The sequence below is a fragment of the Marmota monax genome, unplaced genomic scaffold (assembly GCF_021218885.2).
Source record: "Marmota monax isolate L192 unplaced genomic scaffold, Marmota_monax_Labrador192_F-V1.1 WCK01_AAM20220418_F8-fsc00223, whole genome shotgun sequence".
NCBI lineage: Eukaryota > Metazoa > Chordata > Mammalia > Rodentia > Sciuridae > Marmota > Marmota monax.
Window position 1 is genome coordinate 1288230 of NW_026692990.1, and position 27311 is coordinate 1315540.

Sequence of the window (27311 nt, forward strand, 5' to 3'; positions counted from 1 at the left end):
AATATCTTAACCCAGAAGGGCTTCTATTCTGTGCTGATGGTTCTGTTTTGAGCTTAGAGATCCATTCATATATCAGGCTATTTTCTAGTATGACCCAGCTTTTAATTTCATCCAAGATCCATCATGCCTATTCTTTGCATGGCCTTGTTCCTTAAGTCAGTGGTGTGTATGTGGTTTGCGCCATCTAGTCTCTGCTGTATATGGGATGCTTTTCTAGTCAACCCATGAGACATGCGGAGAATTTGTCAAACCCACTGTGGCTATCTCACTTCTCAGATCTCAGGCTAATGGAGTCCCTGCTTCTAAAGTTCTAAATCAAGAGAGTCCTTTCATCAGCTGCAAAGTTAATTTTTTTTCATCCTGTCCTCTCTTGGTAGAAATGATGGACAACAGATCTGAGCAAGGGTGATATGAACAGCCCTGTGCAAAAAGGCTACAGATTACACAGTTTTTTACTTGAATTTCATTTCATTTTCCTGAGTAAACACTTATCAATTTGTTGCATGCCTTTAAACAAATTCTGGAATGCTAAAATATATATTTTAAAATTTTATCCAATTTTATTTCTTTTAAGGGAACCTACTCATTTTGTCATTATAGAAGTCAGAAATTATTTTCAGCAAATAGGAAGCAAAGTATCTGACTACTATACTTTCTTTAAATTAATTCATTTATTCAAATATTTAGGTGGGTTACAAATCATGCTCTACATTGTCTTCATGTAACATTTCCCAAAGAATTTTGTCAGAGAACCCATTTTTATTCTATTTTTTTTCCTTTAGTTTATATCTGACACTAGAGTCCATTTTGATATAATTACACAAGCGTGGAATATATCTTATTCTAATTAGGACCCAAGTCTTGTGGATGTACATTATGTTGAGGATGAACACAATGAGATTCACTGTGGTGTATTCATATATGTACATGGGAAAGTTATGTCAGATTCATTCCACTGTTTTTCCTTTTCCTATTCCCCTCCCTTCCCTTCATTCCCCTTTGTTTAATCCACTGAATTAATCCCATGTGTGTTAGCTTCCACATATCAGAGAAATCATTCATCATTTGGATTTTTCACTTAGCATGATAGTCTCTAGATCCATCCATTTATTGGCAAATGTCATAAAGTCATTTTTTTATGGCTGAGTTATACTCTGTTGTGTATATATATCACAATTTCTTTATTCATTCATCTGTTAAAGGGCACCTAGTTTGGCTCCATAACTTGCCAAGTGTGACTTGTGCTACTATAAACATTGATGTGGCTTTATCATTTGTAGTATGCAGATTTAAAATCCTTTGGGTATATACTGAGGAGGGGGATAGCTAGGTCAAATGGTAGTTCCATTCCTAGTTTTTTGAGGAATCTCCATACTGCTTTCCAGAGTGGTTGCACCAAGTTGCAGTCACACCAATGATGCATGAGTGTACCCCTTTCCTCACATCCTAGCCAACATATATTGTTACTTGTATTCTTGGTAATGGCCATTCTGGTTGGAGTGAGATGAAATCTCAGTGTAGTTTTTGTTTTTGCTTTGTTGGGGGAGAGGGTACCGGGGTTTGAACTCAGGGGCACTTGACCACTAAGCCACATCCCCAGCCCTATTTTGTATTGTATTTAGAGATAGGGTCTCACTGAGTTGCTTAGTACCTTGCTTTTGCTGAGGATGGCTTTGAACTCACAATCCTCCTGCCTCAGCCTCCTGAGCTACTAGGATTACAGACTTGCACCACTGTGCCCAGCTTCAGTGTGGTTTTAATTGGCATTTCTCTAATTGCTAGAGATGTTGAACACTTTTTTCATATATTTATTGACCGTTCATATTTCTTCATTTGACAAGTATCTATTTGGTTCCTTTGCCCAGTTATTGGTTGTTTTTAATGGTGTTAAGTTTTTTGAGTTCTTTGTATACCCTGGAAATTAACACCCTGTCTGAGGTGTAGATAGCAAAGATATTTTCCCCCATTTTATAGGCTCTCTCTTCATACTCAGTGAACCCATTTTTATAGAACACATCTTAAGTGGCACTGCCTTAAAACATGCGCGCGTGCACACACTCACACACACACACAAATACACACCACTACTGTCTTCCTTTTCTATCCATAACTACACTTGTTCTGTGGGACACATGAGTGGATGCATGGTATTGTAATCTAATGTTATCCACAGTGTACATGCATATTTAACTCATAACATTAGCACTGTGCTAAACTGCAGAATAGAGTTAATATAACAGGCATCACACTGCTATGTTTAGAAAGACACTTGCAACATTGGCCCTTGATTGGTGTGTGTGAACTTGGTTTTCCTCTGTTACCTAAACTGGGAAATTGTTCACTTTGAGGGTAATAATTTGGGGGTACAAATATCAAAATAATGTTATTTATACTGAATACCTGTTTTGCATTGGGATGTCAGGAAATTTGGGTATTTGCCTCTAATACCACTCACTAATGAAAACCTTGGGCACGAAATCCCTGATGGGCATCTTGTTAAGCAAAATAAACTAGATTCAAAAAGTTAAGATTCATATGTTTTCTGTCCTATGTAGAAAATAGAACAGCTGGGCAGAAACTTGCATACCTGTTCCTGCATTTTTTTGTTGTTGAAGAAAGGAGAATGCTCATGTTGGCCCTTTACAAAAGAAGAGAGAGTATAAGGAAGTTTGTACATAATTTTCTCAAGACTTTTGTCTTTCCCCTAATCCTACTGTGTATCTTTTCATGAAAACAAAACCTTAGCCATGAATACAACTATACATTGACACCTGTGAGAACTTCTATTTAATCACAGAATATGTGGGTAATATTAGAGGGATGCTGGAAGATAATCATATTACATATATTGTCTTAATCCTCAAAACAACTCTGTTAAGGTGGGTAGCTATCAATGTTTTCTCTTATTGATATGGAGACTAAGATTAGTGAGGTTAAGCAACTTCCCTAGGATCTTACTTAATATACGAGAGAATCCAAACCTGTGTGACTCCAAAGTCTTAGCTTTTTACTACATACTGCATTGCATCCTTATACCACAAATTGCATCTGCAGTGATAGTCAAGTTGTGGAACCAGGCTAAGTGTCAACAGATGAATGGATGAAAAAATGTGGTATATATACACAATTGAGTTTTATTCATCCTTAAGAACAAAGTTATGTCATTTGCAGGAAGATTTATGGGACTGGAGAGCATCTGGTTAATAAACCAGAAATAAACCAGATTCAAAAAGTTAAGATTCGTATGTTTTCTATCCTATGTAGAAAATAGAACAGCTGGGCATGGTGGTGCACTCCTGTAATCCCAGCAGTTTAGGATGCTGAAACAGGAGAATCTTGAATTCAAAGCCAGCCTCAGCAACAGCGAGGTGCTAAGCAACTCATTGAGATTCTGTCTCTAAATGAAACATAAAATCGGGCTGGGGATATGGGTCAGTGGCCAAGTACCCCTGAGTTCAGTCCCTAGTACCACATCACCACCCTCAAAAAAAGAAAATAGAACAAAAGGGGGGAAAATAATCTTATGAAAATAGAAGGAAGACTGGTAGTATAGATCAAAGAGATAAGGGGAGGAAGGAAGAACAAGGGGAGATACTGGGGAAAGAATTTGATCAATTTATGTTACGTGCATGTTTGAATATACCATAGTGAAACCCACTATACTATATAATTATTATGCACCAATAGTTGTTTTTTTTTTTTTTTTTAATTTGTATCTGTAGTGGGTTGGGAGGAGTGAATCATCAAGGGTGATAGTGGTCTGGGAATGTTTCATGCAGGAGGGTAGGATACGGGTTGATCTTAAGGATAAATGGTCAGGATTAAAATAAAGTGGCGTAGGGGCTCGGGTTGTGGCTCAGCGGTAGAGCACTCACCTAGCATGTGTGAGGCCCTGGGTTTAAACCTCAGCACCACATAAAAATAAATAAATAAAATGAAGGTATTGTGTCCAACTACAACTAAAAAATAAATATTTTTTTAAAATAAAATTAAGTGGATTAGGAAAGAATATTTTGAGTAGGTAAATCTGCATGCTATTAAGGCATGCAAACGATAAAATACAAGATTTATTTGGGAGAAAGACTACATTGGGCGAAATGGAGTGTTGACACCAGAAAGGTTTTCTTCCATACTTAAAAAAAAAAAAAGAACTTTGACAGCTGCCACTATATGTCCATTCTAGTGTTTGGTAATAAGATAATTTGTCTGATTTAACATAAAATTATATATTTAAATTTAATAAGTGAGATGTATTTATTTAAGAATAATAAATGACAGGGTCTGGGAATGTGGCTCAGTGGTACAGCACTTGCTTAGCAAGCATGAGGACCTGGGTTCAACCCAGCACAGCCAAAGAAGAAGAAGAAGAAATTAAAAAAAAAATGAAGTAATATATTTGTTCAAAAAGTCAAGCATGATTTCCAAAGGACATTGCCATGTACACAATTTGAGAACCACTGTTAGCATAAAGGTACTATTCCCCCCACCCCCGAGCATACAAGTAGAATACCGAAAACCACATTTAACTAATGCTAATCTGGTGGCAGTGTGAAGAATATATTGACTAGAACCAGGAAGTGAGTTCATTTACATCATTGTAATCATAGTACAACATACATGAAATGATTAAGAGTTTAGAGAATTATGGAAATGAAACTAGAAGAGATGTTATATAGGATGAATTGCTATACTGTAGTGGTGGAGTAGATATGTGTGTGGGTGTTTAGGAGATCTAAAGGATCTCTGTCTGGGTTATTTGAAGAAAATTTGGTATCTTTAACAGAAATGTGACATATTGGTGAAGTGTCATATCCAGGACCATGAGAATTTTGATTCTAGGTATATTGAATTATTCCTTAAATTCCAGGTAGGAGTTGGGTGTGAGCTTGGAATTGCAGAGAGAAATCCGGGTTTCAGATTAGAAATAGAAACATTTGCAGTAGGTTAATAATCATCAAAACTATCTGAGTATAGGCATTGTCTTAGGAGAAGTTCTAAAAAAAAGCAACAAAGATTGAACTCTTGTTTTATTCATTTCATCAATAAGAAATGAATATTAAAGAGTACCTTTGGAGTTCATAAGTAATGTTGCTACCACCTACCATAAACTATTTGCAGAAAACTTGTTTTTACTGTGCATTGATCAGGTATTTCCTGGCTTTTAAAGTTTAAGTGGTCTTTTATAGTATGATATGAATAGTAAAATCAATAAATAAATTTCCTACCATATGGAAAGCATAGCTAGACACCAAATAACATTCAGATAGAATTTTTTTCTTATATAATAATGGTTCTTGGTGTGTGTGTGTGTGTGTGTGTGTGTGTTTGCAGATGTATGTATAGAGATTTCATTTGCCTATTTAGGAGTGGTATTACCCCAGCTCTTTCCACTTAAATACTTGTTTTGATTTATTAGTTTTTCCTATACATGTTGGCTATTGTGCTCCAAGTGCAGTAGCTATCACTGACAGCCAATCTAGTTGTATGTGGGAAGAATTCCTATATTGTATTTTAGTACAGAAATGGTCTTAAAATTTTTTAAGAAAAAAAGGGTCATAACAAATGTGTAGGAAATGCTCATGTGCTTGCTTAATTAAACCCATGGTTATCTCATTCATTCATTCATTCATTTCATTCATTTGGTACTGGGGATTGAACCCAGGTGCACTTAACTGCTGTGCTCCATCTCCACCCCTTTTTAAATTTTTTTCAACTATTAATTTTTTTTTTTTTTAAATCTGTAGTTGTAGATGGACAGAATGCCTTTATTTTGTTTGTTTATTTTTATGTGGTGCTCGGGTTGAACCCACTACCTCATGCATGCTAGGTAAGCGCTCTTACACTTACACTTGCAGGCCCCGCCCAATTTTATTTTCTGTTTTCAAAAAACAAAAATGATACACAATATGCACTACTCCACACTTTCTTTCACTTATCAATTTATCTTGGTGACCTTTCCATATTAGACCCAGTGTTATATTTTTGTCTTTTTAACTAGTAAGTAGTCAATCTGCATTGACAATAAAATGCATTTTGATCATTGTACACAATTGCAGCACAACTTTTCATTTCTCTGGCTGTACACGATATAGCATCACTAAGTTTTTGAGAAAAGGTCTTGTTAGGTTGCTGAGTCTGGCCTTAAACTTGCAATTCTCCTGCCTCAGCCTTCTGAGTCTCTGGGATTATAGGTGTGCACCACTGGGCCTGGACCTAGAAATATTATTGCCCTGAAATTTCTCAACTTCTTAAAATTGATTTTGGACTCACTCCATAAGCCATTGGCTTGCAAATCACTCAAAGCAGTTGGAACTCTATGAATCTTTTCTATGAGGATGATTTAGTAAGCATGAATAATATTACTAAATTATGAAGACTTAGTGTGATGTTCACATTAGGAAACTGCACTGATGCAGTCATCTGTAATTGATTTATTTCATTTATTTGAACATCTTATACTCCAGAACTGATGTGGTTCATTAAAACATCTTTGTCCTCATTTCTGCTATTCTAGATATTCTTTTAAAATTTTAATCATAAACAGAAATATTGGCAAAAATGAAATGTGATTCTAGTTTTCTGAAGCTTGTTGAAAGTCAGTATGGTATATTGAAAAGATATATTTTTCTTTCCCAGGCTTTAGAGTTCTGAGGCCTACCTCTGCTGGGTATTGCTTGGAAAAACTTAGGCTTTTCACTTAACTTCATCAGGGTCTATTTTCCCCATTATAAAACAAGTTGCTTTGGCTATACATTTAAGATTCCTTAATTTTTTTTCCTGGTAATGAGGAGTGAACCCAGGGTGCTTTACCACTGATATACATACCCACTTGCTATCTTCCTTCCTCACCCTCCTGAGTAAGTGGGATTGGATCATAGGGCATGTGACACCGTGCACAGCTTAGTTTTTGTTTGTTTTATGGTGCTGGGAATCTAATCCAGGGCCTGAGGCATGCCAGACAAGTACTCTACCACTGAGCTATATCCCCAGCTCTTAAGGTTCCTTTTTAAAATTTTTTTATTTGGGGTGGGGGGTACTGGGGATTGATATCAGGGGCACTCTACCACTGAGCCACATCCCCAGCCCTATTTTGTATTTTATTTACAGAAAGGGTCTCACTGAGTTGCTTACTGCCTCAGTGTTGCTGAGGCTGGCTTTGAATTCGTGATCCTTCTGTCTCAGTCTCCTTAGCTGCTGGAATTATAGGTGTGTGCCAATGTACCTGTCAAGGTTCATTTTTTAATGTTATGTGATTCTCCTCCTTCTCCTCTTCAACCCTTCCCCTATTCAATGGGTTGAAATCAGGGCCTGGCACATGTTAGCAAGCGTTCTCCCACTGAGCTATACTCCTAGCTCTGTGATTCTTTTTTAACTCTTCTACCTGAGGAAGCTGATAAAAAGATTAAAGTTTAAAGGAGATTCTTTTTATTATACTTGAAGTACACTTAAGGTAATCTTCTAATTCAGGATCTAAACAATAAGAAATTTTGGAGAGTGAAAAGGGGTATTGTTAGTGAATTACTGCAGGACAACATGTTTAAATCAGAACTGTCTCAGGTAAACTAAAATGTCTGTTCATTCGGTATGTTCCACGTATTGTTCTGTTAAGTGCATTTTTGGCCAAAGAAGTTATCTATATTAATCGTAATTCCTTTACATGGTTTCCCTGTTTTATCTTATAGATCCACTATGTGTAGAGAGTAATACAGCATCGTGCCAGCAATCTCCAGCCAGTAAAAAAGGGATGTTCACAGATGACTTACATAAGCTGGTGGATGACTGGACAAAGGAAACAGTGGGAAATTCTCTTATTAAGCCAAGTTTAAACCAACTTAAACAGAGTCAACAAAAATTAGAGGCAGAAAACTGGAACAAGGCATATGAAGTAAGTTTTTTATACTTAATCCTCTTTATTTATGAGAACTAAAATTATAAATGTGGATATACTTAGGCCTATGATTATAGATACTGTGAAAAAGAGATATGACTTGAAAACATAGATACTTTTAACTTTGTCTAGATTTTTTCATATCTTTGAGCAAATTATCTTTTAGATCAAGGGTCAGCAAGCTTTTATAAGGGGAATAGCTAGTCAATATTTTAGGTTTTGCAAGCCATGCTGTTCCAATAAGTCCAGTTTGTTGTAGTGCGAAAACAGCATTATACAACATGTAAAAAATGGGTTTGGCTTTTTCCATTAAATTGTGCTGTATGAAAAGCAGTGGCAGGCCACACTTTGCTGATCCTTTTAGGCTATTCTATGTTAAAATCAATCAAATAAACATCAAAAAAGAAAGCATCTGGAATGAGTGTTAATTCAATCTGGTGCCACAAGAAGAGTTTGCATTTTGAGGGCAAGCTATCCTATGTTGCATGTCAATATTCTTAAAGCTCATTAAGTTAACTATCTTTGTCTAGTATTAGAATTAATTTTAAAGCTGCTTAAGCTAAAATATTATAAGAGGTTTGTTGAGTTTATGGAATGGAAACCCAGTGGCCTTAGGTGTACATGCAATTAAAATGGAGAAATATGTCTATAATGTATTCTGCAGTGGGAAGAATACATGCTTATAAAAGAGCATATATAGTATAATTTATTAAAAAATCATACACATTTGATACGTTTACATGCATAGAAAAATATGAAAACCCATGAGGAATATGCTAGATGGTGGAATATTGGCCTTATTTTATTTTGAATTTTTCTGTTTGAATTTTTAAGGTAACTTTTTTTTCAAAATAATTGAATCTGTTAAAATATGAATGAAGGCTTAGAATCTCATCCCTCATAATTAAAAGAGATATATGTGGGTGTTATGTTTGTGTACATGCATATGTGTGCATATATAATCATTAAACAGTTCAGTAAAGAAAGTATGAAAATGTATTTATTTTTAATTTTGAAAAAACTATTTTAAAATCCTTTATTTTACAAACTAGTAGGCAATGTATTGCTTGTGGGCTCTGTGTTTTCATCTTATTCCTGGCTCCTGTTGACACACAGATAGTATCACCATTATAAAATTTGTAAGCCTTTAGAGGCAAATTTCAAGACATAAATGCATTTGTACTGCCAGTGAGAGACCCTCTGAATACGTTGTGAATGGAGGCTTTTTATTACTTATAAAATAATACTTACCATAGAAAAGTACAAGTTTTAAAATATCATCATCATATCTTACCACCTAGAAATAGTTGTCATCAACTTTAAAACATCATTTCAGATTTCTTTCTGTCTAAATATGGATGCATGGAAACAACTTTATAAAAAATGTGATCATACTGTTGGGGTTGGGGTCATAGCTAAGTGGTAGAGTGCTTTCCTACCACATGTGAGGCACTGGGATTCATACTCAGCACCACATAAAAAGAAATAAATAAAATAAAGTTATTGTATCCATCTACAACTAAAAAATATTTTTAAAAATGTGATCAGACAGTATATGCTGTTTTGAAGCATAACCATTAAATTTACTTTAACAGAAGGAAAACACTGATATAAACAAGGGATGGCTGATCAATGGTTTTTCACCTCAAAAGATGTTGTCATTCATTTTATTTTTTTAAATTTCTTTTTTATTACACAATACCTTTATTTTCTTTATTTATTTTTATGTGGTGCTGAGGATCAAAACCAGGGCCCCCACACATACTAGGCAAGTGCTCTACCACTGAGCCACAACCCCAGCCCCTCATTTTTTTTACCTTTATTTTATTTATTTATTTTTATGTGATGCTAATGATTGAACCCAGCGCCTCGCACATGCTAGGCGAGCACTCTACTGCTGAGCCACAACCCCAGCCCCTGTCATTCATTTTTGAGTTAAACTAATACCCTTTACCCTAAGTTGAAAGTTTCTCAGTTGAAAGTTTTGTTTTAGATTGATAATTCAGTTTACAAGATCTAAGCATGAGACTGATAAGAGAATTGCTTACATCCAATAGAATTATTATTTCCATGTGCATGAGATTTCTGTAATCTCTATACATGTGAATTAGTCACAATACAATATAAGAAGAATCAGGCAGGAATATATTTCTTAATACTGCCAAAAATATAATTATTTCATTGTCTTCTATAACAAAAATATCAGATTTTAAGATAGTGAATAGAGGGGCTGGGGTTGTAGTGCAGTGGTAGAGCACCTGCCTAACATGTGTGAGGCACTGGGTTCAATTCTCAGCACCACATATAAATAAATAAAATAAAGGTCCATTGATGACTAAAAAATATTTTTTAAAAAAGATAGTGAATAGAAGTGGGTAGGAAGACGAAATTTATTGAGCACCCACTATATGCTAGGTTTTTCTTCTATGTTATATTAACCATGCTCCTGTCTCCAAAGAATTATATAGTAAGATGGGCTATTCTCGCCTATAGCACTATATGAAGTCATGCTAAGGACTGACAAAAGGAAGTAAGAATTGAAGGATAGTGGTAACATGAGGAAAGGAGGAAACTGTGAATGGGAATTTAGTACGGGCCTTGCAGTTAGTTGGAACTGTGTTCCAATCACCACTTCACTATTAACATGCTTAGTGCTGTTGCTTGGAGTTACCAGTTTTGAGATTCTGTTTCCTCATCTGAAAATGCCTACCCTGCAAAAGCCGGGCAGTTAAGAAGATGAACCGAAATAAGGTATGTAACTATGCTTAGCATGAAGAAAAGTTGCTCCCCAAAATGGTACCACTCCAAGTATTAACAGGAGTAGTAAGCCAAAAAGAATAGGAAGGAATATAGATTGATAAAAGCATATAAACAAATAAACTGATCTTTTGTTTTTACTTTTGTTTTTTCTTAGAATACTCCATCTACTATGGGCTACACATCAACATGGATTTCTTCTCTGTCCCAAATTCGTGGAGCTGTCCCAACCTCCTTGCCCCAAGGACTGCCACTCCCTTCATTTCCTGGGCCATTATCATCATATGGAATGCCCCATGTTTGTCAGTATAATGCTGTGGGGGGTGCAGGGTATCCAGTACAGTGGGTAGGAATTTCAGGGACAACACAACAGTCTATAGTAATTCCTACCCAATCTGGGGGACCGTTTCAGCCGGGGATGAATTTGCAGGCATTTCCAGCTCCACCAGTGCAGAATCCTGCTACAATCCCTCCTGGTCCCAAGTGAATCAGAGTAGATGATGAAGAAAAGGGAGATTTTTTTCAGAATTATTTTCAGGACACCTAAGATATAAAAGTTTCTTCTCCTTGGGTTCTGCCATATTTTCCCTCATTTGAGTTTACTTTCAACTGTATTTTTTGTTGTTCCAATGTGGTATTTGATATAGCTCATCATTCTGTAGAAATGTGCAATGTGCACATAGTACACTGCACACAGAAATGTTTTTCACTTCAATCCTATCCTCTTTGATACTTGATTTTTTAAAAAAAAAAATACCGTTCAGAATGCTTTAATAAGCTCAGCCTGAGCATTACCATTTCCAGGACACTTTCCACGCATTGCTGAGAAGCCCCCATTTTTTACTGCTGCTATCTGCAGCTGGATATTTTACTTTAAAATGTATAAAAATTACCTAGATTGATTATCCCCAAGCATGGGTGAAGTGAGACCCTCCAATAGCCAGAGTCTTGTGGGTTTCTTCGCGTGTTTATCTTAGGTTTACCTTTCACAGAAGGCAGGGTAACTTGCTGCAGGAAATTTTTTGGTATTTAAATTTATGATAACTTTATCAACCAGTACAGAACATGAGCCCTTTTTAATGTGATTTTCTTCCCGTCATCACAGCAGTAGGAGTGAAGCCTTGTTTTGAGTGAGGCGGAGGGAAAGGAAAAAACAGAACTGTAACAGTTCCTAGATTCTACAGATATTATAGCTGCTTTAGGATTTCGGTAATAATTCAAAGCAGCTATCTCTTTGTTTCTCATGTGCACACTATATTGGTTTTGAGCATCTGAGAGGCATTGGTTTGGCTTGCATTCTTTCGCAAGGGATATATTGCAGCTGATATGAATCTCATTTAGGGAGAATCCTTGTATTCCTAACAGGGGATTCAAGGTACACCTCTATCGATCCATTCTTCTGAAGAGAAATTACTTGACACAGTAGGTTTTGTAGGTTTTGAGACTTACACATGAAACACTGGCTTTACAGGGTTCTAAGAGATGTGGGGTATACACTGTCCTGCAGTGAGATAATAGACCCTAGAAGAATACTATTTAAGTTGCCCTTAGATTTTTTGGATTCCATTTTTAGTTGTTATAATTTCTTATTAGTATCTATAGCGTCTTAGATGATTTTAGATCTTAGATGAGTTTGGCAGCCTCTTTAGAATCTGAGAGAGATCACTGTCAAGTTGCACTTTACTGGGTTTTATCCAGTTTTAGGAGGAAGGGAGGCAATGTCAAAATATACACCTTTGGTTTTTAAGAAGGTTAAATATAATAATTTTAAAGGCTGGTCACAGGGTTACCTAATGCTCAGTCTGTGAAACCCAAATAAAATTCTTAAATGGTATTTTCAACTCCCAATTATACATGTTCAAACTATTTACCTTCCACTCCAAAGATTTCAAGGTCATTTCTAGTACATCTTTACCTAATTAGGAGTTCCGTCTACTGGTAAACATTCAAAAATTTCCCTCAAGATCTCTGTTAAGATTTTCCACCATAATCCTCTAAAAATTGTACCCCATGGGCTTGCCAGGTAATGAGAAAAACAATGGGTGTACGTCTCTCTCTCTCTTTTTTTTTTTTTTTTTTTTTTTTTTGGCACAGTCTACTTTGTAACATTTAGTATCCTTTATAAAATAAAAATGTGTCTTATTTGGTTACCTGAGGATCACACCCACTACCACAAAGATTCTGTCACTATTACTTGGGGCATCTAGGGCAGCATTTTAAGAATTGCTGTTGATAAGAGTGAGTTTCTTTTCATTAAACATCCTGTTTTGGATAAGGATGTTTTATGAAACGATTTCTTTCCAAATCTTACGTACAGAGTCTACAAATTTCTTCTACAGTATTGGTTTGCAATTTGAAGTGATTTTAGGACATTAGTGCACTGCAAATGCTTATACTGCAGTGTTTTCCATTTATACAAAAACAATTCTCCTAAAGTCCATAATTCTTTAAAACTATTTGTGTTTTATTATAAAAGTTGGCTTTGTGTAATTACATTGAGACATACAACCTATGAAGTGAAAGTACTATAGATTTTAAGACCTCTTCTTCTCTAGTTCTCTTTTTCAACAATGTACCCCAGGATTTAAAAAAAAAAAAAAAGATCCGTGGATGACATGTACAATTACATTTATTAATGGCTGCTCTATATCATATGTCCTGCATTTTTGTCACCACCTCTGTTTTATGTATAATTCATCATTCTTGTTTGCCTGCAGACTTTTGCAGTGCCTTGTAATATTTAGAATCTTTTCAGGTTTTGCTGGAAAGAAATGTAGTCTTCTAAAGTTTGAAGATGGTGAATAGTGTACTGCTGTCTCCATGCTGACTGCAGTAGCTGGATTAACATATATGTTATATATACGTTGTGTATATATAATGTAAGTGTAAATTTAAAACTACAGAAAAAAGTGAGTTTGTGCAGAAATGAAGAAAACAATGTTATTCACATCGCTGTGGGTTTTTATTTACTATTTCCCATTACTTAAATGAGATTATAGTCACTTTGACTGTAAATATTGGCTAATTTTCTATCTAGGGGTTTTGCATTGTTTCATAATTTTACTAAGTCATATAATAGTGCTGTTTTCATCCTTGCCTGAGGTACTTTTCCTTCCTAGAAATAATTAATTCTTGAGGTAAATCTCAGAAATTCCCTTCTTACTTAACAAAGAGCCTACTATATAAAAAAAGACCTTCTACTCATTTCCAAAAACACACAAACCTATCCTTTTCATTTTCTTTCTTGTAGAAGAGAAAAAGGTTGTGCTTAACCATCGTGCTTGTAAAGTTTATTTGGGGGGATAGTCTGTATGTCCAGCCACCATGTTTACTTCTCAGAGTGCAAGTCTGATGAACAGTACTGTATCTCCATATGTGGCAATGTGAGTATTTCATCACGAAGTACCTGCTGCTATGTTTGTGAAGTTGGGTGTAAGATCATAAGAATATGAAACCAGTATTGGTGTAAATCTAAAGTAAATAACCCTATGTATATTTGTAGCAGTCTTGAATCTCTATTTAAGGTAATTTGCTGTAATATAACAAATATCCATCCTGTTTTTCATCCCTTCCTTGTCAGTTTTATTATATCAAGCATGAAATCTCATGGTTTGACAGCAAAATTATCTGTGAAAGTTTAAAAGGCACTTTTCCGCTGTGATTTTTGGATTGAGTTTAGAGTGTTATGTACAGTATGATGGGTGTATCATCTTAGAACCCCAAATTTAATTCTAATCCAGTTACTTTTGTTTATCTACCTCGTTTCAGTGCTGTTTTGGGTGCACAAGTAAACACTGCCTGTGAAACTTGCATTTTTGCCTTGATTCTCAGTGTTCTTTCAGATTATAAATCTGGCTTGCCTCTTTGTCCCAGCACTAACCATGAGTTTGAGATGAGAGAGATCATCACTCAGCCACCAATCTGTGTTTAAGTGATGAGAGCCATGTGCCTATGTGAAATAAGCTTAGGGGATTTGGGGATGGAGAGCAGAAAACTAAATCTAAATGGTGATGATATAGGACTTAGTTGTAGGAATTAGTTTAAAAATAAACAAATGGTTTAAAAGTACCTAAATTAGTCCAGTGCCTGTAACTTTGCATTTTTACTAGAGATGCATTTCTCGTCTCTGTGCCTAAAGGGCTATGGGTTGAAATTGCTTTAACTACCACAGTGAAATATTTGACAAATCCTACAGCAATGACCTGTCATTTAACGTATTAGTGTACTGCCAAGTATTTGCGTGATATTTTGTTACTTTACAATGGTTGAATGCATTTGAGTTGAATTATAATTGGTGGTAAGGGTTGTATATAACTATCCAATCTCTAAAGTTTATGGAGGCATTGACTTTATTCCTTGCTGTATTTTCTGAGTGATAAAAATGATGCATTCCTTCTTCCCCAAAAAACTCAGCAAATGTTTGTAACCAGATTTTCCTTGTTTCACATGTTTACTGTGTAACACTACAGCATATTTAATATTAGTAAAAACTGTAATTTCAGTCATCATGCATAACTACATTCCTGAGGTATATTTACCATCAGTTTGAGATTTCAGTTACTTCATCTTCTGTTTGGTTCAGAAAAACTTGGGCCATGAGGTGGTATGCAGGCCATTTTTTAGAATAGATTATTTTTTGAATCTGTTATTTTATTGGGGATTTGTTTTCTCTCCCCATGTTTAGAAGACGAACTAGAAAAGGGTGTGTGTGTGCACAGAAAAGGCCTTTGATTTGGTGAATGTAATTTCTAGGATTCAAATTTTTTAAAATCCAGATTATAAAATGGTAACACTCAAACTTGGTAAGATCCTTTAAAGTGGAATAAGTATGAAATTTTTATGGAGCCAAGTGCTTTCAAGTCACCCTGGAAATAGTCTTTTTATGAGAAGGATGAACACAAACATTGGTCAGGAACATTGACAACCAACATATGAAAAGGCCTGGGGTAGTAACTAGGTTACACTAAAGTTATTTTCAAGTGAGATAGCTGGAAAAGTGTGCAAACCACCAGCTCCAATTCTAGAAGGTTTTCTTTTAATTAAAAAAAAAAAACTCAAATAGAAAGGCTAAAAGTCAAGCAAGAAGGGAAGATAGAAACTTGGCTCTGAGAAAAAAAAAATGTGCCAGTGTAAAATAAACTTCTAAATGTGTACTTGTCATCCTTCTAGTTTTTTAAGTTGTATTTCTTTTTCCACTATAACTTAAGGTTTGAGGTTGAGATTTGTGGTCCAGAACAAACCTCAGCAGATATAGTGACTAATCGGAAAGTGCAGTTGTTCAAGGTCTGTCATGCTCAATCACTTAAAGCTGTAATTTGTTTGATATGAATATTAAGCATGTAGACCTAGTGCAGCATGGGAGCCACTCAGGAAGTTTATGCAATTAATAAACTTTCATGCATAATTTACTATGAAGTATGCAGAATTTCAGCCACTTCTCTACACTTAACATTTAGTTGTATTTGTGAATTCTCCTTTCTTAATTGGGGAATGTAGCATTATATAGAATGTTGTTAGACTTAATTTTAATCCTTTATGACATTAACTTTTTTGGGGGGGGTAAACCAAGTGATCTGCCTTTCAGCAGTTGTCTGACTTTGGTTCTTTGAAACTGTGATTTTTATTTCATTTGTACCCAACCATTGTTAAGTATTTTGTTTTGTTTCCTGGAAATTTTGTTTTGAAACAGAAAATAAAGGCTGTGTTAAATGAGTATGTTATCTTATTAAAATGCTGTCATAATCACTGCTATTACCTGGTTTAAAATGATTATTTATCAAATATAATTTAGCAGATTTAGGAAATTAAATCCTACGGATTATTCTGGCCTAAAACCAAACAAAACTAAGCCATGTGTTACATTTTGATTTACAGGTCCAACAGATTTCCAGTTTGACTCCTCTACACTTGAAAATGAATCATAATTGTAACCTACTGTGAAATTTTTAACACACGATAGTCTGTAAGATAGGTCTATTACTATCTCCACTTTACAGAGAAAATTTGAGGATCAGGATGATTATAAAGAGTTTACTAGGGTCACATAGCTAGTAAATTATGAATCCTAAATCCAAACCTAGGTCTGCTTTACTCTGCAGCTCATGGGGGAAAATTCCAGGCCATATTGACTATCATATGTACTGTCTGCATAATAGTCCAAATATATCTAGAAAAAATTCATCATTTTGATTTATATGTATACTTTTTACATATCATACGTGAAACTGAACCCAGTGCTGCTTTCATAATCTCCCAGGTACACAAACTTATGAAGGAGTATTTCCTTTCATATTATGGTTCTCCTTAGAAAAATGTATATTTGGAAATTTCCCTCCCTCACTTCTCATTCATCAGTCTGCAATGACTTGTCATTTGACTGTGTCAAATCACATGCTTATTTGATAATTATATATAAGTATGTATATGCATATGCAAAGAGCCCTAAAGGAAGAGTAATAGGCCTGTCAGAAATATTCAAGTTTCAGGGTGTGGTGGCACATGTCTGTAGTTCCATCTATTTAGAAGGCTGAGGCAGGAGGCTTTCTGGAATTCTATGCCAGCCTGGGCAACACAGTGAAAACTTGTCTCAGAAAAAATAATAGAGGGCCAGGGTCATGGCTCAGTGGTAACATTTGCCTAGCATGTGTGAGGCACTGGGTTCAATCTTCAGCACCACATAAAATAAATAAAGTAAAGGTATTGTGTCCATCTACAACTAAAAATAATATTTAAAAAAATAAATAGAGGCTGAGTCAGGAGGATCACAAGTTTCAGGCCAGCCTCAGCAATTTAGTGAGATCATGTCTCAAAACATAAAAAGGATTGTGTTAAAGTCCCCCTGGATTCAATCCCCAGGAAAGAAAAAAAAGTAAGGAGAGATATGGGGGAGAAGAAAAGAAAATAGAAAGGAAGGAGGTAGGAGGAGAGATTCAAAACTAGATGAGTTTTAAATACTTCTCAAATTGAGAGTTTTTAATAACTTCTCAATTTTTGACCAGTGACTCGGAGGCATTTTACCTTAGGTGAACCCTAATGGGAGGCAACAAGGTACCTAGTGGAACAAGCTGTGGTTTTGTGACTCACAGACCCTTTGACACTCCATTTTCTTATTTGTAATATGAGTGGTTATATTAATTGACATGAAAAAGCAGTTAACTCTGCCCCTAATTTGCTAATTGTGCTTATTATTCAATATTGATCGTGGCTTTCACACTAAACTTGCACTTGGGAGGTCAAACTGGTTTGGAAATAGCCCATTATGTTTTCCAGGTTGGCCTTGAACTCCTTGGCTCAAGAGATCCTCCCAGTAGTTGGGACTAAAAGTACTTGTGACCGTGCCTCACTCGGCCCTGATTCATTTCAGTTAATATGTATAACATTTGGAGTCCAATAGACCTGGATTTGTATTCTAACTTGTTAACTTGAGGATACTGCTTAATTTATAAGTTTCAGTTTCCTTCTCTAAAGAAGATTACTGTCTCAGTGGCATTGTATTGAGAATGAATGAATAAACATAAATGGCTTAACATCATGCCTGCTACACAGTATGCTACTGAAATTAATAGTAACAACTACTCAAGGAACCTTATATATCATTATTTTAAAAGAGGAGAAAATAGAGGCGACAGAACAATTTGATTGTATTAGTCTGTTTTGTGCTGCTATAACAAAATTATCGGCACTGCATACTTAATAAAAGAGGTTCATTTACCTAACATTTTTGCATAGTGAAAGTCCAAGATTGATTGGGTAGCCCTATCTGTTCAGACTATGGTAAGCCCTCCCCAACCTGCCCTGCAACCCCAGCTACATTCACAACATGGCAAAGAAGCTGGAAGGGAAATTATTGGGTGAAGAAGGGGCCACGTATGTATGGTAGCTTCATCCTGCAAGACAAAGAATATACTCCCATGAGAAAAGCATCAATCCCTTCAGAAGGGCTGTACTCCCATCTTCTAATTAGCACCTACCAGTCCCCACCATTCAAAGATCCCACCAACTCCCAATACTGCCACATTGGGACCAAGCTTCCAGCACATGAAACTTTGGGGGACACTCAAACTATAGCATTCAGCCCCTGGCCCCCAAGATTAATGCCCCTCATAATGTAAAATATATTCATTCCATGTAAACAGTACCAAAGTTTAATTTCATTCTGACATCAAGTTCAAAGTTTCATCTAAGACAAGGGAAATCACTTGTGAGCCTGTAAAGTCAAAAACAAGATATCTGAATTGGGGTGTAGCTCAGTATAGAGCATTTGCCTAGCTAGCAAGATTGAGGTCCTGGGGTCAGTGCCCATTTCTGCAAAATATATAAACTACTTCCAAGACACAATGACAAGGATAGGATAAAAATTCCTATTCCAAAAAGGAGGAATGGGGAAGTAGGAAGGAGTAATGGTCCCAAAGCAAGAGTAAAACCCAGCAGGACAGACAATAAATCCTAAAACTCACGCCTGGCATTCTATATACATTATGGAAGGAGGTAGGTCCCCAAGACCTTGGGTAACCCTGCTTCCTTGGCTTTGCTAAGTTGCAGTATGCATGGCTGTGATGCAACTGGTACTGGTGGTTTTCCCACACAGGCATTGTATGCTGCTGGTGACACTAACTTTCTGGGGTCTCAAGTGGCAGTCCCACTCCCACAGCTCTAGGCATTCTAGTGGAGAATCTATAGCAGTTCAGTCCCTGCCACTGGCCTCTGCCTTGTCCACTAGATTCCCTTTGAAATCTTGGTAGAAGCCACAGTGACCACATAGTGCTATTCCTGTTTCAGCATCAATGTAGATACCACTAAGGTTAGCCACTTGCTTCCTTTGGAGCAGTGGCAAAAGTTATGCCTGGGCCTGCTTAACCATGGCTGCAGGGTCTATGGAGCACTCCACTAGAAAGCAGGGAGCAGAATGCCATGGTATCCCTGGGCAGCAAGCCTGTGGAGATCACACTGTGCCTGTTTCCCAAAAATATCCTGCCCTTTTACACATCTGGGCCTGTGATGAGAAAGGGCAGCCTCAAAGATTTCTGAGATGTCCTTGAGGCCTTTTTCCCATTGTCTTGAATATTAGCACCTGGCTCCCTGTGCTACTCTTTAGAAAGCGGTTGTTCATTCCCACCCTCATTTGTTTCCCTGAACATTTTTTCCAGGCTATAAATTTTCCATATAGTCTTATTATAATTCTCACTGAAAATGGCCAATAATAACCATGCAGCAGCCTGTATTCTTTGTTGTTCAGCTAACTCTTCTGCCAAAGATTCAATTTCACCACTCTTAAATTTAGCCTTCCACAAAGTCATAGGCATAGAGACACTTTGGCTAAGGTTTTCTCTGCAAGTTTGACATGTACGTCCTTTTTTTCAAATTTAAATAGAATATTACTTATTTTCATCAGCATTCTTGTCGTAATCACATTTCTAATCTCTAAAATGTTTTAGCTCATTTCTTCTTGTCTTCTGAGCCCTTCCCAGAATCACCCATAATACTCTTGGCATTGTAGTCTCTTTCTAGTCAGTTTTTCCAATCTTTTCCAACCTCTGTTTGTTACCCAGCTGCCGCAGTCTGGCTGGGCACAATCAGGAGCCACTTGTCAAAAGAAACTAACTTTATTTTTAGAACCACACACGCCAAACAAAACAGCCTCTCAGGAAAAACCCTCAGAGCCTCAACTGCCACCACCGGCTTTCCACAAGCCTCTCTCTCCCCCACCATCCTCCTGCTCTTGAGGCCGACTGGTTGGGTCACGTGGGCGGAGCCAAAAGAGTCCCCCAATGAGCAGCTCCGTGGTCTGAAAGGGCAGGGAAACAGCCCAATGAGCATCACCGCAGAGGAGCCAATCAGCTAGATGTTGCTGGGGCCGAGGAGCCAATCAGCTAGATGTTGCTGGGGCCGCTGTGAGCCAATCATCAGCCGGCAGCTGGAAGTTTGCTGGGGCCCCTTCGGCTGTGGCTCTCAACATCTCCCCCTCTCTGTTTAAACAACAAGCATGTGGCTTAGGGACCGTGCCTGCCTTAGGTTGTCCAGTAGTACATATGGTCCTTAGGTTGGTACCATTGCAATTGGATCTTACCCGTCACTGACTACCGGTCCAGTATACAGCCACACCTGTGGAGAGGTCTTTGTACCAGCGGGGGGGTGAGGTTCTTTGCCTCACCTCTGTTGGCCCCCAAATTTTAGCTGGACGATCATGACAAGCAGAAGGGAGGAAGATACACCAAGCCAATTGACGGCTCCTTTTGGAAAAATTGTACCACCAATGACATCATCAGCAAAAATACCCCAACACTACCACAAGTCGCTGCACCAACAGATAGTTCACAGTGCATACAGGTGAGCTCACAATGTGTCCAGGCAAGTTCTGCAAGCAGTTCAGTGATGGCTATTGTAGAAGCTGTAGATTGGTTTTATCTTTGACTTCACCAGCACTGGGATGAAGATAGGAATTCTGGCAATAATGGCTAAAGAAAAAATTATGTAACATTACAGAAGGCACTAAAAGAAAACAATTTTCTTAACAATTTACATTATCTTTAATTATTAAATATAATGAAAAGGAAAGGTGAAAGTAAACCAACAGATCTGTTAACCTTCTTTTTTGTTTACATATTAAAACAATCCTCAACAGTTGTTTACCCAATTTAAATTAAACCATATAAATCACGTGAAAAAAAAATATTTGGATCCATTTTATCATGAGCGCTCATCATATATGATATATGGACATACGTACATTCAAACATATAACACAAAACACAAGTGTGCACACATAATATAATACATACAACACATAACATTATAGTAAAGGCCTTATAACTTTTTACAGGTGAAATCTCCATTGCAATGTTTAAAAACTCTATAGTCAAAAAATAGAACTGATCAGCAAAACATTAACCTAGGTCTGTATGAGCTCAAAAAACAAAATAGAACTTCATGATATGGCAAAGGGCAATAATAAAATAGATATTGAAAAAAGCATCCTGGTTCTGTTGCAGATGTAAGAATAGCCAAACTGGAGTTTTGGATATCAGTTGTTATGGATTTGACCATGCTTACAGTGAAGGGTGCTTGAGGACCATAGGTTGTTACAGCCTCTTTTAGCTGCTTCACTGTTTTGAAATTTAAAACTTGGTAAAATCGCTGCCCTCCTGCCTCAAATACAGGGCATGTTAATATTTGAGATCTTGTCTCAGGATCCCAACTATCAACTGCGGGGGTTGGGGACCTCCCAGCATATGGAGGTGGCCTTGTTAGTTGGACACTTACGTCCTCTGGTGATAGAAAGGTGTTAGTAGCAGTCTCCTGTAGAGGTGGTGCTGTTGGTTGGACACTTACACCCTCTGGTGATAGAAAGGTGTTAGTAGCAGTCTCCTGTAGAGGTGGTGCTGTTGGTTGGACACTTACACCCTCTGGTGATAGAAAGGTATTAGTAGCAGTCTCCTGTTGTAACTTTCCCCCTGATGGCTTTTTCTGTTTTACACTTTCTTTCTCTGTCTGACTAGCTTGAGAGGCCTTCTCTTTTACTTGAATCTTTTCCTCTGTCTGACTAACTTGAGAGACCTTCTCTTTTACTTGAATCATTATGTCTTCTTCTTCCTCTACCATTGCCTGAACTGAAGGCTTTGGACTAAGCAAACAAGATATGAATGTCCACAATGGCAATGTGCCAACTGGCAGAGTCCCTGGGCTTTTCTTTTCTATTCTTTTTAAATCTTCATCATGATGGTTCCATTGTGATATATTTAACAACTCCTCCTTAAAAAGCCATGGGCTACATTTTTGTATTGTATCAACGTATGCCCTGATTGTTCTTGATTTTACTCAAGGCAGCTTCTATATTTTCAAGTTTTATGATAGCAACTACCCCAACTCCTTGGTATCAGTTTTCTGTATTAGTCCATTTTGTGTTGCTATAACAAAATAACTAACATTGGGTAATTTATTTAAGACCAGGGTATAAAATAAACCCTCAAAAATGAGGAAAGACTAATAATAGATGCACTATAATTTTCTTATGAAGCATAATTTTTCTCTCTATAATCACCTCCCTTTCTAACAAAGATAATCAGAATAAGACTGATTTGTTTTCAAAATAATTTTTAGTTTCAATAAAATGAACCTGATTATTTATGTAAGTTCAGCAAGAATTATGATTATCTTTAAATTTGTGTTGCTGAAACTTTTTTTTTTCTCTTTTCTTTTTTATTATTTGGTACCAGGAGGCTCAACTACTGAGTCACATCCCCAACCCCTCTTTTTTTTTTATTTTTTTTTTCTCCTTTCTTTTTTTTTTTTTAATTTTTTATTGTGGGTTGTTCAAAACATTACAAATTTCTTGACATATCATATTCCACACTTTGATTCAAGTGGGTTATGAACTCCCACCTTCACCCCATACACAGATTGCAGATTCACATCAGTTACACATCCATTGATTTACATATTGCCATACTAGTGTCTGTTGTGCTCCGCTGCCTTTCCCATCCTCCACCCTCCCCCCTCCCCACCTCTCCCCTCCCCTCCCCTCCTCTCTCTCTACCCCCTCCACTGTATAACCCTGAGGGTCTCCTTCCATTACCGTGCAATTTCCCTTCTCTCTCCCTTTCCCTCCCACCTCTCATCCCTGTTAAATGTTAATCTTCTTCTCCTGTTCTTCGTCCCTACTCTGTTCTTAGTTACTTTCCTTATATCAAAGAAGACATTTGGCATTTGTTTTTTAGGGATTGGCTAGCTTCACTTAGCATAATCTGCTCTAATGCCATCCATTTCCCTGTAAATTCTATGATTTTGTCATTTTTTAATGCAGAGTAATACTCCATTGTGTATAAATGCCACATTTTTTTTATCCATTCATCTTTTCAAGGGCATCTAGGTTGGTTCCACAGTCTTGCTATTGTGAACTGTGCTGCTATGAACATCGATGTAGCAGTGTCCCTGTAGCATGCTCTTTTTAGGTCTTTAGGGAATAGACCAAGAAGGGGAATAGCTGGGTCAAATGGTGGCTCCATTCCCAGCTTTCCAAGAAATCTCCATACTGCTTTCCAAATTGGCTGCACCAATCTGCAGTCCCACCAGCAATGTACAAGTGTACCCTTTTCCCCACATCCTCGCCAGCACTTGTTGTTGTTTGACTTCCTAATGGCTGCCAATCTTACTGGAGTGAGATGGTATCTTAGGGTGGTTTTGATTTGCATTTCTCTGACAGCTAGAGATGTTGAGCATTTTTTCATGTACTTGTTGATTGACTGTATGTCCTCCTCTGTGAAGTGTCTGTTCAGGTCCTTGGCCCATTTGTTGATTGGGTTGTTTGTTCTCTTATTGTCTAATTTTTTGAGTTCTTTGTATACTCTGGATATTAGGGCTCTATCTGATATGTGAGGAGTAAAGATTTGTTCCCAGGATGTAGGCTCCCTATTTACCTCTCTTATTGTTTCTTTTGCTGAGAAAAAACTTCTTAGTTTGAGTAAGTCCCATTTGTTGATTCTAGTTATTAACTTTTGTGCTATGGGTGTCCTATTGAGGAATTTGGAGCCCGACCCCACCGACTGTAGATCGTAGCCAACTTTTTCTTCTATCAGACGGCGCGTCTCTGATTTGATATCAAGTTCCTTGATCCATTTTGAATTCACTTTTGTGCATGGCGAGAGAAAGGGATTCAGTTTCATTTTGTTGCATATGGATTTCCAGTTTTCCCAGCACCATTTGTTGAAGATGCTATCCTTCCTCCATTGCATGCTTTTAGCCCCTTTATCAAATATAAGATAGTTGTAGTTTTGTGGATTGGTTTCTGTGTCCTCTATTCTGTACCATTGGTCCACACGCCTGTTTTGGTACCAGTACCATGCTGTTTTTGTTACTATTGCTCTGTAGTATAGTTTGAAGTCTGGTATCGCTATACCGCCTGATTCACACTTCCTGCTTAGCGTTGTTTTTGCTATTCTGCGTCTTTTATTTTTCCATATGAATTTCATGATTGCTTTCTCTATTTCTACAAGAAATGCCGTTGGGATTTTGATTGGCATTGCATTAAACCTAGAGAGAAATTTTGGTAATATCGCCATTTTGATGATGTTAGTTCTGCCTATCCATGAACAGGGTATATTTTTCCATCTTCTAAGATCTTCTTCTATTTCTCTCTTTAGGGTTCTGTAGTTTTCATTGTATAAGTCTTTCACCTCTTTTGTTAGGTTGATTCCCAAGTATTTTATTTTTTTTGAGGATATTTTGAATGGAGTGGTTGTCCTCATTTCCATTTCAGAGGATTTGTCGCTGATATACAGGAATGCCTTTGATTTATGCGTGTTGATTTTAAATCCTGCCACTTTGCTGAATTCATTTATTAGCTCTAATAGTTTCTTTGTAGAGCCTTTTGGGTCTGCTAGGTATAGAATCATATCATCTGCAAATAGTGATAATTTAAGTTCTTCTTTTCCTATTTTTATGCCTTTAATTTCTTTCGTCTGTCTAATTGCTCTGGCCAGTGTTTCGAGAACTATGTTGAAGAGAAGTGGAGAGAGAGGGCATCCCTGTCTTGTTCCAGATTTTAGAGGGAATGCCTTCAGTTTTTCTCCATTCAGAATGATGCTAGCCTGAGGCTTAGCATAGATTGCTTTTACAATATTGAGGTATGTTCCTGTTATCCCTAGTTTTTCTAGAGTTTTGAACATAAAGGGATGCTGTACTTTGTCGAATGCTTTTTCCGCATCTATTGAGATGATCATATGGTTCTTATTTTTAAGTCTATTGATGTGGTGAATAACATTTATTGATTTCCGTATATTGAACCAGCCTTGCATCCCAGGGATGAATCCTACTTGATCATGGTGTACAATTTTTTTGATATGTTTTTGTATCCGATTCGCCAGAATTTTATTGAGGATTTTTGCATCTAGGTTCATTAGAGATATTGGTCTGTAGTTTTCTTTCTTTGAAGTGTCTTTGTCTGGTTTAGGTATCAGGGTGATGTTGGCCTCATAGAATGAATTTGGAAGTTCTCCCTCCTTTTCTATTTCCTGAAGTAGCTTGAAAAGTATTGGTATTAGTTCTTCTTTAAAGGTTTTGTAAAATTCTGCTGAATACCCATCCGGACCTGGGCTTTTCTTAGTTGGTAGTCTTTTTATGGTTTCTTCTATTTCCTCAATTGATATTGGTCTGTTTAGGTTTTCTATATCCTCCTGACTCAATCTGGGCAGATCACTTAAGAAATTTATCTATGCCTTCACTATCTTCTAATTTATTGGAGTATAAGGATTCAAAATAGTTTTTGATTATCTTCTGTATTTCTGAAGTGTCTGTTGTGATATTGCCTTTTTCATCCCGTATGCTAGTAATTTGAGTTCTCTCTCTTCTTCTCTTCGCTAGCATCGCTAAGGGTCTGTCGATTTTGTTTATTTTTTCAAAGAACCAACTTTTAGTTTTGTCAATTTTTTCAATTGTTTCTTTTGTTTCGATTTCATTAATTTCAGCTCTGATTTTAATTATTTCTTGCCTTCTACTTCTTTTGCTGTTGTTTTGCTCTTCTTTTTCAAGGATTTTGAGATGAAGTATGAGATCATTTATTTGTTGGTTTTTTCTTTTTTTAAGGAATGAACTCCAAGCAATGAATTTTCCTCTTAGAACTGCTTTCAGTGTGTCCCATAGATTCCGATATGTTGTGTCTGTGTTTTCATTTATCTCTAAGAATTTTTTAATTTCCTCCTTGATGTCTTCTATAACCCATTGATCATTCAGTAACCTATTGTTCATTCTCCAAGTGATGTATGCTTTTTCCTTCCTTCTTTTATCGTTGATTTTCAGTTTCATTCCATTATGATCAGATAAGATGCATGGTATTATCTCTACTCCTTTATATTGTCTAAGAGTTGCCCTGTGACATAATATATGATCTATTTTTGAGAAGGATCCATGTGCTGCTGAGAAAAAAGTGTAACTGCTTGATGTTGGGTGGTATACTCTATATATGTCAATTAGGTCTAGGCTATTAATAGTGTTATTGAGTTCTATAGTTTCCTTATTCAACTTTTGTTTGGAAGATCTGTCCAGTGGCGAGAGAGGTGTGTTGAAGTCTCCCATGATTATGGTGTGGTGGTCTATTAGACTCTTGAACTTGAGAAGAGTTTGTTTGACGAACATAGCTGCACCATTGTTTGGGGCATAAATATTTATGATTGTTATGTCTTGTTGGTGTTTGGTTCCCTTAAGCAGTATGTAGTGTCCCTCTTTATCTCTTTTGATTAACTTTGGCTTGAAATCTATTTTATTTGATATGAGTATGGACACGCCTGCTTGTTTCCGAAGTCCATATGAGTGATATGATTTTTCCCAACCTTTCACCTTCAGCCTATGTATGTCTTTTCCTATCAAATGCGTCTCCTGTAGGCAGCATATTGTTGGGTCTTGTTTTGTGATCCATTCTACTAGCCTGTGTCTCTTAATTGGTGAGTTTAAGCCATTAACATTTAGGGTTATTATTGAGATATGGGTTGTTCTTCCAGCCATATTTGTTTATTTCTGTTACTAAACATGGTTTGTTTTCCTCTTTGATTATTCCCCCCCCCCCTTTACTGTCCTACCTCCCACTCTTGGTTTTCATTGTTATTTTCCATTTCCTCTTCCTGTAATGCTTTGGCGAGGATGTTTTGAAGAGATGGTTTTCTAGCTGCGAATTCTTTAA

The 27311-nt window shown here is 36.8% G+C and overlaps 1 protein-coding gene across 3 annotated transcripts in view; it reads left to right on the plus strand.

Moving 5' to 3' along the window:
- Window positions 1-16358, plus strand: part of Wnk3 (WNK lysine deficient protein kinase 3) — a 187214-nt gene extending 170856 nt beyond the window's left edge. For all 3 annotated transcript variants that reach the window (XM_058582037.1, XM_058582036.1, XM_046452607.2), the window contains exons 22-23: window positions 7683-7885; window positions 10803-16358. In XM_058582037.1, coding sequence (XP_058438020.1) covers window positions 7683-7885; window positions 10803-11132 — 533 coding nt within the window. In that variant the 3' untranslated portion in view covers window positions 11133-16358. The remainder of the gene's footprint in view (window positions 1-7682; window positions 7886-10802) is intronic.
- The last annotated feature ends 10953 nt before the right edge of the window (window positions 16359-27311 follow it).